The sequence below is a fragment of the Mus musculus genome, chromosome 5, assembly GCF_000001635.26.
Source record: "Mus musculus strain C57BL/6J chromosome 5, GRCm38.p6 C57BL/6J".
Classification (NCBI taxonomy): domain Eukaryota; kingdom Metazoa; phylum Chordata; class Mammalia; order Rodentia; family Muridae; genus Mus; species Mus musculus.
In genome coordinates, this window is record NC_000071.6 from 139,278,020 (window position 1) to 139,298,172 (window position 20,153).

General features: G+C 52.1%; 1 protein-coding gene across 2 annotated transcripts in view; it reads right to left on the reverse strand.

Moving 5' to 3' along the window:
- The window catches only part of Adap1 (ArfGAP with dual PH domains 1), a 53,888-nt gene that overhangs the window by 6,144 nt on the left and 27,591 nt on the right, over nucleotides 1-20,153 (reverse strand). For both annotated transcript variants that reach the window (NM_172723.4, XM_006504669.3), the window contains 3 exons: nucleotides 15,117-15,199; nucleotides 2,686-2,798; nucleotides 1,490-1,636 (listed from right to left, as the gene is read on the reverse strand). In NM_172723.4, coding sequence (NP_766311.2) covers nucleotides 1,490-1,636; nucleotides 2,686-2,798; nucleotides 15,117-15,199 — 343 coding nt within the window. The remainder of the gene's footprint in view (nucleotides 1-1,489; nucleotides 1,637-2,685; nucleotides 2,799-15,116; nucleotides 15,200-20,153) is intronic.

Below are 20,153 nucleotides of genomic sequence, written 5' to 3' on the forward strand. Positions count from 1 at the left end.
ATTCATATAAATAACAAATAAGTAAATCTTTAAAAAGAAAGAAAGAGGGTTGGAGAGATGGCTCAGCAGTTAAGAGCACTTACTGCACTGAATGCTCTTCCAGAGGTCCTGAGTTCAAATCCCAGCAACCATATGGTGGCTCACAACCATCTGTAATGCCCTCTTCTGGTGTGTCTGAAGACAGCTACAGTGTACTTATATACATTAAAAAAATAAATCTTTTTTTAAAAAGAAAGAAAGAAAAATAAATGAGCTAGAGAAATCTCAGCATAAGCATCTGAAAGGCAAAGCTTCCAGAAAGAAGAAGAAAGAATTCATAAAGAAAATAGCCACTGGCCTTGTGGACGGGAGTCACTAGATAAGAAAGCAGAGGCCCTCAAGCTGGGAAAATGCTAACCTGGATTCTCTTTCTAGCCAAAGTACAGTGAGCAAAAGGTCAAATTCCAGAGAGAAAGAGAAAGAGAGAGAGAGAGAGAGAGAGAGAGAGAGAGAGAGAGAGAGAGAGAGAGAGTCAGTCTCAGGCCACCCACCTCCCAGGCACAGCTTCTCAGAACTCGATTGCAGGGTGTGTTAAAACAGTACACAGTTACACAGTGCCGGGTGGTGGTGGCTCATGCCTTTAATCCCAGCACTTGGGAGGCAGAGGCAGGTGGATTTCTGAGTTCGAGGCCAGCCTGGTCTACAAAGTGAGTTCCAGGACAGCCAAGACTACACAGAGAATCCCTGTCTCGAAAAAAAAAAAAAAAAAAAAAAAAACCAGCACACAGCAGCACAGACTGGACTAAGACCGGGAAGGAAAAGATGAGGCCCAGAACAGCCCACCCACATCCCTAGATGCTTATAGACAGCCCTGGACCTGGGGTGGACACTAGCCATGGCAGGCAAGCATGGCTGTTTAGCTCAGGTAAGTGAGGCAACATACTGTATAGAGGAGCTTGGATCCCACTAGACCCTAAACACGAGTGAGTGAAGACCTCTCAGGTGTGAGGGCACAGGGGAGCAGCAGTGCAGGAGACCCTTAACTTCCCGGCAAACTGTACCCAAACCAGACATATGGCAGCTTCTCAGGGGATCAACCCAAACTCCAGCTTCCCTGGCCTTTCCGTAGCCCACACACAACACACACACATGCACGCACACACACACACATGCACGCACACACACACACATGCACACACACACACATGCACGCACACACACACATGCACGCACACGCACACACACACATGCACACACACACACATGCACGCACACGCACACAAGCACTTTGGAGAGGTGCACATCAGAGCTACAAGACGAAAGTATACAGGCTCTAGTGTTTGCCTGGGCTATCCTTCCGCCCATACAGAGATGGTGCAGCACAGAGGGCAAGGCTGGATTCGTGCGCCTTGGGGGCGGGGTGCATTGCCTTGCCTCTACACACTCACTTAGCGGTGCCCCACGATCCCAGCTAAAGTTTACTGTTCCCAGACCAGTCCATCCAGGTCACCTTGCCGTCTTCATGGTAGATAAAGATGTTGCGGGTGCTGTTGTCCTTCAAGTAGGTGACCTGCAGGCCGTGGGGGTGGCCCATCTTGGCTGGCTGGAAGGTCGCATTCAGGTGCTCAATCTTCATGACGGCCTTAGGCTCCTTGGCCTGTGGAGGAAAGCTAGTGGGGATCCCAGACAGTGCTGGGGTCTAAACACCTGCTGTGTATGCTGTGCAGCCTTAGGCAAGTTACTTAACCTTTCTGACCCCCAGATCCCTGGTCTGTGGTTGAAAGGTAAATTTCTACTTCCTTGGGTGATGGAGACTGAATGACACTTGGGGGCTGGGTAAAATGTCCCCAAATCTGCGACCCTTTGTGTTCTTTGTCCTGTCCTGACCCAGTTCTTGCTTGCCTGTGCATCTGGAGCTTGCGATCTGGGATTGCTCGCCAAGAACCCCCACACCCTGCTCCCAGATCTCTACTCTTCCCAGGTTACCTGCAGGCAAAGCAGAAGGTTTTTCACTGGTCCTGGCTAGCTCCAGGGAGCTGTGTGACTAGCCCCGTCCCTGACCCTCGGTGTCTAGGCATGTCTCCTGGTGTCCCCCACCCCAAAAGGTGGCCCCTTCTAGGTGTTAAAGAACCCAGAGAAGGGGCCACTACACACTTGGGCGATTGCTAAATATCTCTGAGCCAATTCCCCACACATAAAGCAGGCCAGGAAGCTGCCATCTTGGACAACAGCACCACAGAGCTGGGCACACCTTCCATGCAGCTAGCCCCACAGCAAGGCAGCAGCCATCCACCTCCAGGTGGGTCCCGCCCTGCTCTGCAACTGCCACACATCTGGCCTGCAGCTAAGAATTTCACCACTCCACACAGCTGCCCCAATCTGTTCTAGGGAGCATCGGATAGGGGGAGCCTCAGGCTTCCCAGGACCATTCCCAGCAAACCCACCCCAAGCCTGGCTCCTGGAGGCACCAGGAAGGGGCAGGGGTCAGTCCTGCATGGGGGGTGGGAGTTCATGTGTGGATGCATACATGTATGGTATTTCCCCAGAGGGATCCATCATAAGGGCTGCTCTCTGAGAGGACTGATGGGGATGGAGCTGAAAGCAGGCACCCACACACAGTAGAAGGGCTAATCCCCAGCCCTGCAGACCCAGTAGATGCCAGGACCCCACGTGGGAAGGTCACCCTTGGCTCCATGGCGGGCTTACATCGTTTTTGTTGAAGTATTTCAGGGCACCCTCTCGTTCTGTCAGCACAAACTTCCGGCTTAAGAACTGTCCGTTGTCCCGCCCACGCTTCCAGAGAAGGCCCTCACGGTAGCCTGGGGGGAGAGAGAGAGAAAGAAATAGTCATGGAGACTCCACCTAACTGACTGCATGTCTACCCCTGTCCCAAGTACCCTCCATTGCAGGGTGGACACATCCAAGGGCGGCAGGTCTCATCTGCCTGTCTGCCCTGCCAATGGCCTGTGACCCACTGCCCAGAGAGGCCTTGATCCTCCCGCCACACCAAAGCAGGACCTGGGGTCATCGTTGGGAATAATGGATTTAAGGACGAGGTTGGAGACAATGGACTTGAGGTGGCCCAGGGCTGCCAGACAAGTCTAAGGTCATGGAAAGAGAGAGGTTCTTGGGCATGAGAAGGGACAGGAACAGAGTTACCAGCCCTATGATGCCAGAGGCCATCCAAAAGGACTCTCCCAGAGCCCTAGGTCTACGACGCTGAGGTGGGCTAGCTTTGGGGACCTTGGTACAATTCTGCCTCAGGTCTGCTACTTCCCTTTTGGCAAAAACAGGCACTCTCCCCGAGCTGTGGTGCAAGCCTTTAATCCCAGAGGCAGAGGCAGGTGGATCTTTGAATTCGAGACTGGCCTGGTCTAGAGAGTGAGTTTCAGCACAGCCGGGGCTACACAGAGAAACCCTGTCTCAAAACAAATGAACAACAACAAAGCAAGCAAGCAAGCAAATGGTCACTCCCATACACTCCAGACTCCCTGCTGCCCAGCTTCCTTGTGCCCAGCCAGTCCATGCATCTACAGGGAGCTGATGTGGTTGGTCTCTTCTTGGCTCCCTGCCCTGCCCCCCTTCAGGGGACATCCCTTAGTGGTGCAGTAATGTTTTCTGGTGAGCTGCTGACGGATGGCTGCATTGCTTTAAGTTTCTGGCTGTTGTAAGACTCCCCCACCCGTAGACATTGCTGGGTGTCAGGGTGGCTTTCATTGGCAAAGAGGGTCCTGGGAAACCTTGACTGGCAGCAGCGTGCTCAAGGGTAGGAGTGCAGCATCAACCTCCCCCCCCCCCCCCCCCCCCGCATCTCCTCCTGTGCTGTCTGCTGCCAGGCAGCCCTGTCCCCATCACCAAACACAAGGGGCTATTTTCTGTGCTCTCACAGACATGTGGCCATAAAAAGGCAGCAGCCTGGCGTCAGGGAGGGGGCAGCTGGCGCCCGTAAGACTATCAGTCTCAAGGCATGCCAGAAGAGTCCTGTTCCCTCCTCCGACTTCTCAAAGGATGGAGCCTCTCTGGGACCATGGAGTGGCCGCTGTGCCTTGTGTCTCTCCCTTGTTATAACTTCGGCAGACAAATCTTTCTTGGATACTAGTTAGCAAGACTGCCATGACTGCCATGAGCCCAGGCAGGACCTACTTTGAATGTTTGTTGACTGGCTCGTTAAACACCTTGGGCTTGGCCTTCTTTCAGCTTCAGGGACCAGATTATCTAGGCTTCAATATCTAGCTGAGCGTGGACTCCAGACGTGGGGGGCCAAGGGGGCGACAAGACTGCAGCAGCTTCCCAGAACCCCCCACCAACTAACTCCAGAACCATGCTTGATGGCTTGGAGCCTAGGAGCCAGCGGGAACACGCTTCTCGCTTGCTGTTCTGATAGTTGCCAGCAGGTGGCAGGAGCACATCGGGAGCCGCCGTTTCCAAGCTGGGCTGGACTGAACTCTGCCGCCCCTCTGAGGCTCCGACGGGGCATCATCAGGCTTAGGGCCCTGAAGCAGTAGGTCCTCTGCTAGGCCAGGTCCATGTGCTGATATTCTATGGAACCGACCAGTATTCTGACAAGCCGCCACGATGCCTATAATTTAGGCTCCATAATGGCAACACAAGAGATGTTCCCGTAACGAACGCTGACCGCATCCCTGGCCTGACCTCTCTCAGAGCTCTGCTTCCTTCTTGGTACCATGGGAATCTGGCCAGCCGAGGGCTGACAGGTATTGAGCCCCACTGGCTTGGCTGGATCGCCCTTTTCCACCCTAGCCCAGGGACCTTGCTCAGCAGCCCAGCCAGGCTACCCTTCTGGGCACACTTGTGATCAGGTAGAACCAGAAGTGACCATTCTCTCTGAAAGAACTAGATGGTCCTGAGGTAGAGGCTATGAAGTTTAGTCAGCATTGATTAGATGCCTATGGTTTACAGTTACAGGGCTGGGGCCAGCTGTGGAGTTTGGGAGTAATTGGTCCACATCTCACAGGACACACATACAGAGGGCACAGTGTCACACATCCCTGTGAGGTTGAAGTCACCATTCCCTGACATTACAAGCCTATTACAGTTGAAGCACACCTTCCTCGGGGTGACAACATGGAGACAAGGGCTCTTCTGCACGGCTGTGGCCATACAGTGGCATGGTCAGCATGCAATCCAGATTGGATTTCTTTTTGGTTTTTTTTGTTTGTTTGTTTGTTTGTTTTTGAGTTGGAAGAGGGAAGTTGAGTATCACTATGTAGCCCAGGCTGCCCTTGAACTAACTCGTCATGATCCTCCTGCCTCAACCTCTGGAATGCTGGGGTGACAGGTGTGAACCACACCTGATCTAGAGACTTTACTCTTGATCCTTACAAATGGGAAAGAACCTATTTTCCTTCAACTCTGGGACATTTAAGCAACCATGGTGCCCTGCCCTGAATAGATGGCCCTGCTACCCACAGGGCGAGCTCCCAGCAGCAAGGCAGGCAGGAGAGAGGTTGGGCCCTGGGGTGTACCACATTGTGCATCTCCAGCAGGCAAACTGGGCTGCAGGGGTGGGGGAGGGCAATGCGGTACCTTCTGCACTCACAGTTTCATAACCTGCAGACTTCAAGAACTGCATTCCAAGCAGAATATGCAAAGTGTATGTAAATTGCATGGGGTATATGTAAATTTGTGCTTTTGTTTTTAATTCAAGGCCATGAGCGCATGGTCTCACTATGAGTGTGACAGGAAGCTTGCCAAGGTGTGAGCCCAGTCGGGTGTGTTCCATACTCAGGACTGCTGTGGGGACCCTTCTGAATGGGACAGGTATCCACATCATCTGGCTTCTCCCACTGGGGGTATAGTGGAAGGTTCGGCACTGAGCCTGGCCTCAGAGACACCAGACAAACTGAGACTCCATGACTTTACCCAGACTGGGGCAACCACACCCAGCCTCAGGCTGCAAGTTCTGTCTGCTTCTATTGGCAACTACACCTATCAAACTGTAACTCCAGTTCTAGGCATCTGGCGCCCTCTTCAGGCCTCCACGGACACTGTACTCACATTGTGCGCGCGCGCGCGCACACACACACACACACACACACACACACACACACACACACGCAAGCAAACATGCCCAAGATGTTCGGACTCTATGTTCCCAGGGCTCAACCACTCCTTGCCCACTGCTCTGGCCACTTGGGCTCTGTCCTGAAGCTCCCTGGGTCTCTTCTGCACCCGTAAGTGGGGCCAAGAGCAGGCTTCAGTGTGTATAGGTTCGGATTCTGATTGGCCAGCATCTTACCACCTCACAGGGACCTGCCAGCTCCAGGTAAGACAGAGGGGCTGTGTGGATGACAGGGGCTGAGATCCATGTTTGTGAGTCCCATGCAACTGCAGGGCCTCCTTGGCATGTTTGGCCTGCACTCTACCTGCACCCTGGAAGTGTTGCTTTCCATCTTTAGGAACCTGGGATCCCAGGAGCATGTGGGCAGCAGGTGACCACTCAGCCCTTCTTGCTACTTCCCGGCTTGGCTCTGGGAACAGATCTATTCACCCTGTGTGTCTCCTTGGGAGGTCTTTTCTCTCTGAGAAGCCACACAGGAAGACTTCCCGAATCCAGTGATGGATGCTCTAGTTCTCTGCTCTAGTCCAGTTGGGGCTCCCTGACTTGAGGTGGGGTCAGGTAGGGTCTCCCTTCAGGAGAATACCTGATACCTTAGCCCTGGTGCAAGCTAACACCTCCCAGGTGCTGGTTTCCTTGGGACTCCATAGCATGTGTCCTCAGTATGCAATGCTCTGGCTTCAAGACTCCCTGGTGTTCTGGTCATACATAGGAACCCTTCAGTATGAGTGTCCCACATCCCTTCTTGTTTACTTCTTCGATTGCCCAATAACCAGCAGAACACAGCCTGGTGGGGAGAGGGTGCTGCGAGCCAGCTCCAGGCCATGGCTCCAGGAACTGGGGTTCTGAGCTGTGTCCCCATCTTGTACATAAGCAATTGGTCTCCTGAAGATACTGTTCACAGAGTCACACAACAGCCGCCAGGAAGCTCACTAGCTAGACCTCACGAGCTGTTCTCATGGACAAGGTGGCAGGGGACCGTCGCTGCCACCTCTCTCTGGGCTTCAGTTCTGCCATCTTCCAAAGGGTCAGGGCTGAAGTGAAGCTAAAGGAGTCAAGACAGTTCCTGGGGTCCAGCAAGGCCACCAGACCTCCCTACTGCACTCAGACTGTCTGGGACATGGGGCTCAGAAGAAGCCTGGTACTTGTGAACAGCCTGGCTGATCTTACAAGTGACTCTCATAGGAGCCTGTCACATGGGCAGATCCAAGGCCACTATAGAACCCTTGGAGGCTTGACAGGAAGACAGGAAATGGGGTTATCTGCATCTAGGAGTGCCCTACCTAGCTTCCACCGTCATCTCATCGTTTCAAAGGACCTAACCCTCTTGCCGAGCCAGCCACCCCAGGGTGCCTCACCCTGGCCATCCCATGATTTAACAGTCCCCCAAACACTGTTGTGCTGAGCACCCTGCCTTAGCACACAAGAAAAACCGAAGTCAGGCAGAGCTGTGCCGCTCAGGGAGGAAGGAAAAGGGGTTGTACCAAGTGGAGACATCCCGGTGCTGTTGCTTTCTTGACCTTTGACCTAAATGTCACTATGCAAATAGGGAGAGAGGCTCCCAGAGGGACCCAGGCAGGACCCAGTCTGTTAGAGGAGGTGGTGGCCTGGTCCTGGGCAACAAAGGCCATTGTCTGCATGCCCTGACGCCCACCCTCCCCTGTGAATGGCAGCCATTGAGGCTTGGGTGGAGGCAGGACAGTCTGGGGCAGGAGCCAGGGCAGCTGTCACCCAGTCCCTTGCTGAGCAGTGGTGGGGAGGGGCAGATACAAAGCAAGGTGCACTCAGGTATGAGGGCACACCCAACACCCTGACATCTCCGCGTCAGAGGGGAACTTTAGACACTCCAGCCAACTGTGACCTAGGCTGAGGAATGACACACAGCAGAGAGTGTGGCAGGGCCCTATGGTCACAGGGCTCCATGCACTGCTCATTCCTGCTGAGGGACAAGCATCTCTGTAAGCCAGGACATGCCCTCACAGAGGCAGCCCAGGCACAGGAAAGGATGGCCGGGATATAGGGGGGTCTTGACCCAGCAGCCTCTGTCTCTGGCAGGCCAGGAAATGTGACAGGGGCTGTAAGTGAGCCACTGGCACCTGTCTCGTCTGGAACTCCAGGGGCTACTTCCCTCCTGTAGCCCTGGATGACACTGTCTGAGAGAGACTTCTCCAAAGCCCAGTTCCAGGGAGCGTGTGCTCAAGGCCCCAGGTCTGACTCGCTCAGCCACTGTCCATGTCGAGAGAGAATAGGCAGCCATCCAGGTGGCTCCTCAGTCCTAGGAGTGTCGTCCTGTAATAGGCAGGCCTCTGCACCAGGCCTGGACAAGAGACAGACCTGATGTCAGTGGACACCTTAGCGCCAGAGACTCTGCTAACCAGTCTCCAGAGCAATGCTTCTGTGAAACTTCCTTAGACTGAAAAGAATTTTGAAAATAAACAAAGATAGGCTCCGCTGTGGGTGAGCAGCACAATGCTCTGGGCCAGAAGCCTAGCATAGAAGGCCACTCATCACGTCCAAGCTGGTGAACAGCGGGGAAAGAGAAAACCAGACGGCGGTGGCTGCTGGCATGCTGGCTCACAGGGACAGGGTCTCAGCGCTGGAATAAATCTGGAATAAGCCTGGGATTGTGTAATAGGGAGTGCACTGGGGAGGGCAGGGCCATGACAAGGGTACTTCCCCACACAGAGACTTCACATGGATGACCCCTTGGCCTCCGTGTCCCTCAATGCGGGGGAGGGGTGTGGGCTGGATGTTCCCAGAGATGTCCCCATGGCTCCTTGGGCATTGTGGAGGGAACTGTAGTCACTGTCCCTGCTCATTTTGAGTCCTGACATGCAGTTGAGGATGTCCCTTGGTCTCTAGCTTGACTGTCACACTGTTGTTCGTCTCTCTCAGCCCCAACACTCCTGACTTCTTCCAGATAGTTTTGAAACCCTAAGGGGAAACAGATGCAAACTCCTCCATCTAGGGCCCCTGCTGAGCTATGAAGAAGGCAGAGACCCCAAGCAGCTAACATGGGACTCCTGTCCTGAGCTGGCTCCCTCAGCCTTCAGCCCTGATGACTCTTCGTCCCCAATGACCATGCAGGGCATCTTGTCTGCGCCTGCTCACAGGCATGTAAGGAGACAGACCCTTGGAACCCACAGTTCCGGTTCGTTCTGGGCAAGCATGGGGCCACTCCTCTGAAGAGTCCCGGCCTCACCTCTTTTGAGGCCCCACATTTCCCCTTTCTCCATCTGAGGGGACTTCTGCATTTCCCAGATAGGCAGTGGGGAGTGTCTATGCCCAGAGTGAGAAAGTACTGTTTGGTAAGAGGAGGGGGCAGAAGTGCTGGACTAGTGGGGGTGGGGCACTTTGCATAGAATCCCCCAGGGAGGAGCTGGGGGTGTGGCTCAGTGGTAGAGCCCCTGCCTAGAATCCCCCAGTGAGGGGCTGGGGCATGGCTCAGTGGTAGAGCCCCTGCCTAGAATCCCCCAGTGAGGGGCAGGGGGCGTGGCTCAGTGGTAGAGCCCCTGCCTAGAATCCCCCAGTGAGGGGCAGGGGGCGTGGCTCGGTGGTAGAGCACCTGCCTAGAATCCCCCAGTGAGGGCCTGGGGCGTGGCTCAGTGGTAGAGTCCCTGCCTAGAATCCCCCAGTGAGGGGCTGGGGCGTGGCTCAGTGGTAGAGTCCCTGCCTAGAATCCCCCAGTGAGGGCCTGGGGCGTGGCTCAGAGGTAGAGCCCCCGCCTAGAATCCACCAGTGAGGGGCTGGGGGTGTGATTCAGGATTTATCTAGCATTCATGGTTCCAGTCCAAGCCCTGAGAAGGAGAGGAGGGAGAGGCAAAAGAAAGAAAAGAGGGAAATAAGGCTGATCAGAGCCACCCTGGGGTCCCATTGCCCTATGGGAAGTATGAGAGTTGGTGCAAAGAGGAAGAGGCCACAATAAGAGCAGGTTGGATGTGATAAAGGCCTTTGGGGACCCGAGCAATGAACAGTTCCAGGTCCTCCAGTTCCCTAGGGGCTTCCAGTGGCTTTCTTACTGCCTTGCCCGGTCCTTGAGTGTGGAGACTGTGGCTTTGAGCCTCACTCTTCTGGACACAACCCTGAGGCGACATGGGCTAAGAGGGTGGGTGGAGGCAGGGTAGATCCAGATTGTGTCCCCCACACACTAACTTCTGCCGAAGCCGCTCACAGTGCAAAGCTCTTTAAAGAAAGGGAACAAGCCTGAAAGGCCGTGCCAATAACCCCAGCTTTTCAAAACCCAGAACCCTCCTTCCAAAAAAGTGAATACATGGGGGTTGGGGGGGGGTTGCTGAATAGCTGGGATCCTGTCCCCTGGAGGGGTCCTATCTATGAGCCCTTCTGTAGTGTTGCTGGGAGTATGGGGCACAAGAAAATGGAGAAGTCCAAGTTGGGGCTCTCCTCAAACCCCATTTAGATGTTAGTGTTCAGCCCCAGGCAAAGGATACCAGCAGAAACCACAGTGTCATCATAATGCCACCTCCTGCCACTCCATAGTTATGGTGACGGCCCTCTAGCATTGTAGCTCAGAGTGCATGCCTGAGGAAGCTGTAGACACGGGACTCCCAACAGAAGAACTGCAGACACTTTTCCTTGGTCTCTTCTGCCCATACCTCTTCCTTCTGCTCCATGGTCCCTTAGGCTCCTCACTGCTGAATTCTGCCTCCCCACGCTGCCATGGTAACAGACTCATCCGGAGCAACCCACACCTCCAACCCGTTGCCCAGGTGGCAGCCAAGGATGCCCTACCCCATTCATGCTCAGCTGGGCAGCTGAGAGGAGGGCTGCACACAGTAGCTGGCCTCACAGCTGAACTACATGTTGCCCAGCCAGGTCTAAAGTAAAGAGAGCCATGGCTTAACTGTGTCTATAGAGCCCAGTGTGACCAGCTGGCTTGTGGCCCTCTGAGGGATGCCCTGAGAACTTCCAGGAGACTGCACTACTGCCATGTTATAGCGCTTGCTTTTCTTTTTTTTTTTTTTTTTTTTTTTTTTTGGTTTTTCGAGACAGGGTTTCTCTGTATAGCCCTGGCTGTCCTGGAACTCACTTTGTAGACCAGGCTGGCCTCGAACTCAGAGATCCACCTGCCTCTGCCTCCCAAGTGCTGGGATTAAAGGCATGCACCACCACGCCCGGCTAGCGCTTGCTTTTCTTAATGTGTGTGCATGTGTGTGTGCTTGTGTGTGCATATAGAGGCCAGTGGACAACCTCAAGTGTCTCCTTATGTTCCACTTTAATCTTTAACATGTGTTTCATGTGTATTCATGATGAAGGGAGTATGGGTGTGTGGTGGCATGCATGTCCCATGGCACATGTGTGGAGGTCAGAGGACAACTTGTGGGAGCAGGTTCTTTCCTTCCAAGGATCAAGTCTATTCTTGGTGACGAACACCATTATTCACTGAGTGATCTCTCCAATTCTGCTATCTATCTATCTATCTATCTATCTATCTATCTATCTATCTACCTTGAAAAGGGTTTTACTGTGTAATTCTAGCTTGCCTAGAACTCAGAATGTAGACCAGGCTGGCCTTGAACTCACAAAAATCCACCTGCCCCTGCTTCTGCCTCCCAAGCACTGGGCTTATGGGTGTGTGCCACTGGGTCTGGCTTTATTATCTTTTGATAGGGCCTCTCATTGGCCTGTAGTTCACTGGGGACTCTAAGCTGGTGGGTGGTAAGCCCCAGGAATCCTCCTGCCTCAGCACTAGGATTATAAGAGCCTGCTTTAAAATAGTGTATGTATTTGTGTGGCGTGGTATATCTAGGTGTCTATAGAGTCCAGATGAGTTCTTGATCCCCAGAAGATGGCAGTGTCAGCCACTCAATATGGGTGCTGGGAACTGAACTCCAGTCCTCTGAAAGAGCAGCGAGTCAGGTCTACTTTAAAATAAAAAAAAAAATAAAAAAATAAAAAAAAACCAACCCCTCCCCAAAAAAAACCCAACAAAACAAAACATGAGATCTGGGGATCAAATTCATGCTCTCACTCTCAGAACAGAAACACATTTTAGCTGATCCAGCTCTCCACCACACCCAGTTCTAACAGGATTCTGAGTGGACCTAGCCTGGGGAGACCCCGAGTGACCATCATCTCCTGAGCTCTGTCTATGACCTGGAGATTCTCAGGCCCTCACTGGCCTAAATGCTTGGCACTGAGACCTAAACACCTGCAGGATGCTTGCTAGTCCTCCAGCCTGCCTTGGTTTCTGTGGCCTGCGTACACTCCACTTCTAGAATCCACATCTCTATTCTGCACAAACCAGCCCAGCTCCAGAGGCAAGCATGCGGCCTGGATACCCCAACTCCCCAATCGTAATGACAGGCAAACACATCATCAGGCCAGGCTGACCAATGAGACAACACTCCCTGATCTATACCCTCTGCTCACCCCCTCCTCTAAGCTCTTGGGGTCAAGGGGTCAAATTTGGGCCAGTTAGAGTAAAGCTGTCCCCAGAGAGCTCAGATGTTAACCCAGAAAAGCAGAACCAGAAGGCAGAGACACTGAAGTCTTTGACATTGCCGCTTAGACACCTAGATCAAGCCATGCCTGCTGCAGCTGCACTTATGTGAATATCCACATCCGGTTTTGCACCCCCACCCCCACCCCCGATAAAAACAAGAGAGTACAGAGGCAATATATTCAGTGACATTTCCACCTCTGACATTAGGTTATATACTTTGTTACAAATGGCTCAAGTGGGAGCATGTGATCACCTGTACCTTCAACCCAGCACCCGGGAGGCAGAAGCAGGCAGAGATCTCTGCATAGAGAGGGTCTGAGGCAGCAGCCAATGGGACCCCACCTATACACAGCCTCTCTGCCTTCTCCCCAACAGAGGCAGACACCATCCTTTCTGCTAAGGTCAGATTTTCCAGTGCCATCATGAAGTGGGTACAGTATCATGGGATCCACACCTTCAGTTCTAGAGCCTTCTGCTCGCTCACCACACAAAGGAGCTTGTGTCAGCACAGAACCATCAAACTTGTCATTCTTGCAGCATGACACTCCTCCGCCCCTCTCTGTGATTGACAGACACTGCTCTGCTGGGATGGGGCTATACCATCTCTCCCTTCCTAGACGACAGCCATCAGGGCGCCTCTGCCTCATGCCTACACAGGAGTTCCACCGTGGACATCGTGCTTGGGGCTCTGCGACTGTCCCCAGCTGCTTCTTCCTCCGTGGAGGGCACTGAAGAGTGAGGGAACTGTTGTGACACAGCAGCTTCTTGCCCAGCTGTTTTAGGGAGCACTGCCCGTACACCTGGGGGACACAGGTTCTGCAAGCAGAGAGCCATCTCTGGGATGGACATCCTTGGGCGTCTCAACTTGACTATATCTGAAATTAACCAAATCTCAAGCTGTTGAGAAAACTGGTCGGGGATTTTTCTTGATTGGAACATTCAAGGTCAGAAGACCCACGATATATCTGGAAGACCCACCTTTAATCAGGGGCCACACCTTCTGCTGGCAGCCTGAATAAAGGACGTGGTGGGGGGAAGCTTGCTCTCTTTGCCTGCTTGCTCTCACTCTTCCTGGCAAGTCCATTCCTTCACTGGCATTACAGCCTACTTCTTTAGGATTCTGGTGTATACTAAAGACCAGCTGAGACATCCAGCCTCAAGGACTAAGCAACTACCGGATCCTTGGACCTTCTGTTAGTAGACAGCCATTGTTGGACTAGCTGGACCACAGACTGTAAGCCATTCTAATAACTGCCCTTTATATTTATATAGAGAGACTCACCCCAACAGTTCTGTTCCTCTAGAGACCCCTGAAAAATGTAGTCCCCATACCAAGGTTGAGTCCCCACATGCCAGTGGGGCTCCTCAAGCCCAGCAGGGCACAGCAAGGCAATGCAAGTTGCCAAATGAAGGGTTCCTCTCAGCCAGCCTTACCCTGTGCGCCACAGAAAATGAAGTGGTTGTGCTGGCCCTATGCCAGGGCAGAGCCTCAGAAGCAACCTGCCTCTGGAATGCAAAATCCAGTCAACCAAAAGAGGCCAGAGAAGGGCCTGGGAGATGAGTTTCAGAAAGTACTTCTGTGTAGAGTTAGAGTAGAATGAACTCTGAACTCTCAGGCAACCCTGTCCTCTGCTACAGGGTCCCATCATCCCCTCTCCACAGAGCCCCAGAGCTCACTGGAATCCTGAGCATCAGGCAGGCCCAGGGGAAGGCGGTGGCCACTGAGCTGGTCTGAATGAAAATGGCCCCCTAGAGACTCAGAGAGTGGCACTATTAGGAGGTGTGGTCTTATTGGAAAAGGTGTGGCCTCGTTGGGGGAAGTGTGTCACTGTGGGGGGTGGGCTTTGAGGTTTCAGAAGCTCAAGCCAGGCTCAGTGTCACGGTCTTTTCTTGCTGCCTACAGATCCGGCTGTAGGACTCTCAGCTACCTCTCCAGCACCATGTCTACCTGCACGCTGCCATGTTTCCTGCCAAGATGATAATGGACTAAACCTCTGAAACTGTAAGCCAGCCCCAATGAGGTGTTTTCCTTTGTAAGAGTTGCTGTGGTCATGGAATCGCCTCACAGCAATAAATTCCTAACTAAGGCAGATGGGGACTTTTAGAGCTGTCCAGGGAGCCATGGCTCAAGCCCCAGGTCTAAGAGTCACCACATATCAAATATATAAGCATCAAAATGCCCAGCTAACCTAGGCTGGAGGTTCCATGCAGGAGACTATCTTTGTCACATACTTAATAAATAAGACAGTACTAGCCAGTAGCCCATCAACTGAACCAGTGATGAGGCGATGAACTCTGAACTCTCAGGCAACCCTGTCCTCTGCTACAGGGTCCCATCATCCCCTCTCCACAGAGCCCCAGAGCTCACTGGAATCGTGAGCATCAGGCAGGCCCAGGGGAAGGCGGTGGTCACTGAGCTGGCTGTCTCCTCTGCCAGTGTGGGTGCTGGCCTACAGTAGTCCCTTTCAGCTCCCCAACATAAGCCCGCAGCCCTCCAGAGGCCCCTGAAGGGGAGAGGAAGGTCATGGGCCCCAGCAAAAGGATGAGGTTTGAAACACTGAGCCGGTTGAAGATACCGGGGAGGGCACAGCTCACCTGTAGAGTATGGTTCCTGCTTCTCCACATGAACGAATTCTTGCCTCTCATACTTGGCACGGATCCACTGCTCACGTAGGAGTCTACAAAGAGAGGGTGGAAGAATGGCTATCTGGACCCCAAGTTCTAGGCAGAGAAACACCGTGGTCCCAGCTACCCTTGATAACCAACATTCAGGAGCCAGAGGTCAGCATGAGTGGCTTCTCAGGCAACTGTCCACATAGGATGCTCTCCATTCTATTCTCAGGAGTCCTTGCCATCTACCCCTCCTGGCCCCTCTCGTCCCCCCAGATCCTGCTTCATGATCACCAAAACAGTCAAGTTGGCAGGTGGGTGACCTGAGTTCTGTTCACTTCAAACACCCCACAGGCCCTTGCTTGGTTCTGCAGCTGACCCTGTGTGATGGCTAGTTTTTCATTGTTAACAACACTTAGAATCATCTGAGAAGAGTCTTAATTCAAGGACTGTCTAGATCAGGTTGGCCTGCCTGTGAGTGTGTTTATTGGGAATGATGCTCGAAGACCCTGTCCACTTCAGGTGACACCATTCCCTACAAAGAGGCTGAGAGCAAGTGGGTAAGTGAGCATGCTTGCATTCCCTTCTGTCTGCTCTTGTCTGTGAATATATATGACTAGTTGCTCTGAGCTCTCCTCATTGTAACTCTCAGGGTCTGGAACCTGGAGTTGTAAGCCAAATGTCTTAGTTAGTGTTTCTCTTGCTGTAATAAAACACCAGGAACAAAAGCAACTTGGGGATAAAAGGATTTATTTGGCTTATGCTTCCACATTACTGTTCATCATTGGTGGTTGGAATTTAGGACAGGAACTCAAGCAGGGCAGGAACCTGGAGGCAGGAATGGATGCAGAGGCTATGGAGGGTGCTGCTTACTGGCTTGCTCCTCATGGCTTGCTCAGCCTGCTTTCTTACCTCAGCCCAGGGCTGGCCTTCTCCAGTCAATCACTAAGAAAATGCTCTTTAGGCTTGCCTGATCTCTAGAGGATTCTGACTCTAAAGCGACATATAGAACTGGCTGGCACATCAAATAAACCCCTTTCTCCCATAAGTCTTCTGTCAGAGTATTTTTAACACAGCAACAGAAATGAAACCGGGATGCCATGTGACCCCCTGTGGTTTTGGCCACATCTCCATCTTCCCAAGCCTTAGGTCCTGTGTGGGACTTCCCACTGACAAGCTCTGCTGGACATCCCCTCCCAGAAGCCTCAAGTGTGGTGACTCTGACAATCCCTTCAGCCCCAGCCTCTCATAGTGTCACTCTGGCTTTGTGAATGTAAGTTTCCAAACTCATAGTAGCACCACCATCTTGGCCAACATCACTGTCTTTCACTAACCTTGCTAGTCAGGCCTTGAAATGCCTTCCCAACCAACACAAGGGTGGTAGCTCTCAAAAACGGAGGGCTGGGGAGATGGTTCAGTGGGCAAAGCACTTGCCTTGTAAGCATACTTCAAGCCCCAGTACCCACTTTACAATGTCAAGTGTATGCCTATAATGCCAGCACAAGAAGTTAGATGGCCTGTGGTACCCTGCCCAGTCAGTCCAGTAGAATTGTGGATTCCAGGCCCAGCAAGAGAAATAATGTGGACAGTCCCTGAGAAATGATGTCCAAGGTTGCCCCCTGGCTTCTACCCACACACATACACACACATGCACACACACGTACACATGAACACTTACACACATACACATATGCAGATATACATGTCCCTGAAGTCTTAGGGGAAGCTGTAGGATGAGGGGAGGTGAGCCAGAGAGACATGGTTCAATCATCAGGGCCATGATGGCCTTTCTCTGCCCCTAAAAGCACTGATCAACAGGGCTGCCACCAAGAGACCCTATCACAAACAAACCCAGTCATAAGGCTCAAGCCCTCTTCCACAGTGTCGCCATCTTGCCCATTTATATCTATGCAGGTCTTGTTCCAAAGACGCCTGACTTCAAGGGTGCTGAGCAAAGCTGATGCAGCTTTGGTGGCATCAATAGGTTCCCACTGAGTACTTGTGACCTGGGAGGAGCCAGCTCCTTTCCTGGTTGAGGAATTCTTTGAAAACGCATCCACAAATATCCACTGTGAGGTCCCTGACCCTGCCTGAGTCGTGAGACTTAACTCAAGGCCTTCCATGTCAGGAGAGTCCATGTGTTGGATATCCCACATGTTACATAAGCTGAGATAGGCCAGCACAAACACTTCTATGGCTATGAGGAAGTGAGGTTGGTACAGTGTGGGGAGGGTCTGAGTGGAGCCCATATAGAATCCCAGGGTCCACTGTCCCAGCTATTAAGTCCTTCACACCCAGGAAGACCACACCAGGCTGCATGGGCCTCACCATCACTCATCATACCCTAGGACCATGATATGTCCTTGGTGGCTGCTATATCTGGATCCAGAAGCGACAGAGGGCAGATGCACGGCAGTGTGCCTCTGTAGTGGTTAGATTGAAACTGATCCCCATAGACTCCTCTGTGTGAATACTTGGCCCTCAGTTGATGGAACAGTTTGGAAAGGATCAGTGGGTGTGGCCTTGTTGGCTGAGCTGTGATATTAGGGGTAGGCTTTGGGGTTTCACAAAACTCAGGCTTTTGCCAGTTAGCGCTCTGCCTCCTGCTTGCAGATTAAGATGTGAGCTTTCGGTTGCTGCTCCAGCTGACTTTCGCTGTGTCTTGGCTCTGCCATCATAAACTCTAACCCTCTGAAACCAGGCCAATTAAATTCTTAAAAAAAAAAAAGTTCCCTCCATCATAGTGTTTTGTCACAGCAATAGAAAGGAACTATGACAGAAGTTGGTACCAGGGAGTGGGTTATTACTGTGACAGACTCAATCAAGTAGGATTTTTTGGAAGGAGTGAGGAAAATGTTGGGACTTTGGACTGGGAAAGCTGTTAAGCGCGCTATAAGCAGAGCTTAACGGACCATCCTAGTAGAAACCTGGAAGACAGTAGTGCTGAGAGCAATGTGGACTGGAAGGATCCAGTTCAAGAGGCTTCAGATGGGAGCGGGGGTGTGTGGGGATAGGGTAGTAGTAGCAACTGACCTAGACACCATTCTTGTGATATTTTTGGCAAAGAATTTGGGTATCTTCTGCCCTGTCCTAAGAATTTGCATGAAACCAAGTTGAAAAATTACAGACTGATATTTTTGGCAGAAGAGATTTCGAGAGCATCTGATGGCGACTCTATCAAGTGGTTATTGGTAATAACTTTTATGCAGGTCTATAATGAAAAGGAGCAAGTGGGGCCAAAAGAAATACAAAATGCACAGAGAAAGAGCACCAGGAAATTAATTTTGGAGCTGAGAGCTGCACAGAGAGAGAAGAGGGGGTTAAGACCCTGATCTTCATTTCAATAAAGGGAGAGGTACCCTCAGGGCAAGACCCCGTCCAGCTAAGCTCCCAGCTCGTGAAGGGAAAAGTTCTCAGGAATTTTCTGCTCCTAAAAAGCAACAATAAATAAGATGGGGTGTAAATGTTATTCAAAGGGAGCCAGGCAGGGTTCACCCAAGCAAGTGGCAGCGTTTTGCTGTGTGGTTCTGTCTTTAGAATCTGGAATGAGGGCTGGAGAGATGGCTCAGCAGGTTAAGAGCTCTTTCAGAGGTCCTGAGTTCAATTCCCAGCAACCACATGGTGGCTCACACCATCTGTAATGGGATCTGATGCCCTCTTCTGGTGAGTCTGGAGAGAGCAATGGTGTACTCACATACATAAAATAAATAAATAAATAAATCTTTAGAATCCAGAAGGATACATTGGTAAAGGAACTGTGACTTCTTCCACAGTTACGTGTTAAGCTGTGAATCAAGCCTGGGTTGTGTTGGAGACCTGTGATGTTGGAGATTCGAGGGCTATGGGATACCTTCCAGAGAGAAGCGCAGAAGTAGCTAAGCCCCCCCCCCCCCCCCCGACATCAGACATGGAGCTCCAAGATTTGGAGTTTGCCCTGCTCTGTTTCGGTCTTGCTTTGGGCCACTCACTATTTCCTCCCAGTGATCCTGTTCTTCCCTTTTTGGAATGGTAATGTATATTCTGTGCCGTTGTATGTTGGAAGTGTGTGATTTGCCTTTGGTTTTTATAGCTGCCTTGAGTCTCAGACGGCATGTCGGACTTTGAACTTTAAAACGTTGTTAAGACTGTAAAAGGCTTTGGGGACTTTTGAGGCTGGACTAAAGGCACATTGCATTATGAGGTGGCCAGGAGCCCGGGGAGTAGTGAGGGAACGGACCGTGGTGGTGTGAGTGAGAATGGCTCTCATAGGCTCCCACGGTTGAATGTTTCATCCCCAGGCGGTGGAATTGCTTGTGGATTAAGATGTAAGCTCATAGTTGCTATTCCTCTTAGTGTCCTCTCTCTGTCTGAAGCTCTAACCCTTTGAAACCAGAGACTTAATTAAACTCTTTCTTCTATAAGTTGCCTTGGTCATGGCCTTCTGTCAAAGCAATAGAAGAGTAACTAACCCAAGCCCTCAGGGTGCAGGTCCATGAGGGGACAAAGCCATGCTTCCCTGCCAAGGCCACCCTGCTCAGAACCCTTGGGCATGCCTCCTCTGCTGGCCTCCCTGAGGCTCCCAGCCACTAGCAACCCCTTGGTGACTCTCACATCCCTAGGACAGATCCTTTCTTATTCTGGGAATACAGCAGAGGGGATGCCACACCTATAGCCTCATCTCTACCCATCCCAGGCTGGCCAACCTATGTAAATACCAAGGCAGGATTACAACCAAACTCCAGGTCTCATGCTATGGTCCTGAACCCCAGAACTGCTGAGTCAGCCTCAACTTGGAAACAGATTAGACAAGTCAAATCAAAGGGAGGCCATCCATTGGCCTTGGGCCCAATGAAGTACAACCAGTGACTCGGGCCCCCACAGAGAGACCACCACGTGAGAGCTCAGAAGTCCGGCCTGAACGGAGCAGCTAGAGGAGAAGCTGACCTGGACCTCAGGCTTGCAGCTGAAGGAGCTGGGAGAGTGAATTATTTTTAATATTCGAAGCACTCATATTTTAATATTAGCCCCAGCTTGCCAGGCAAG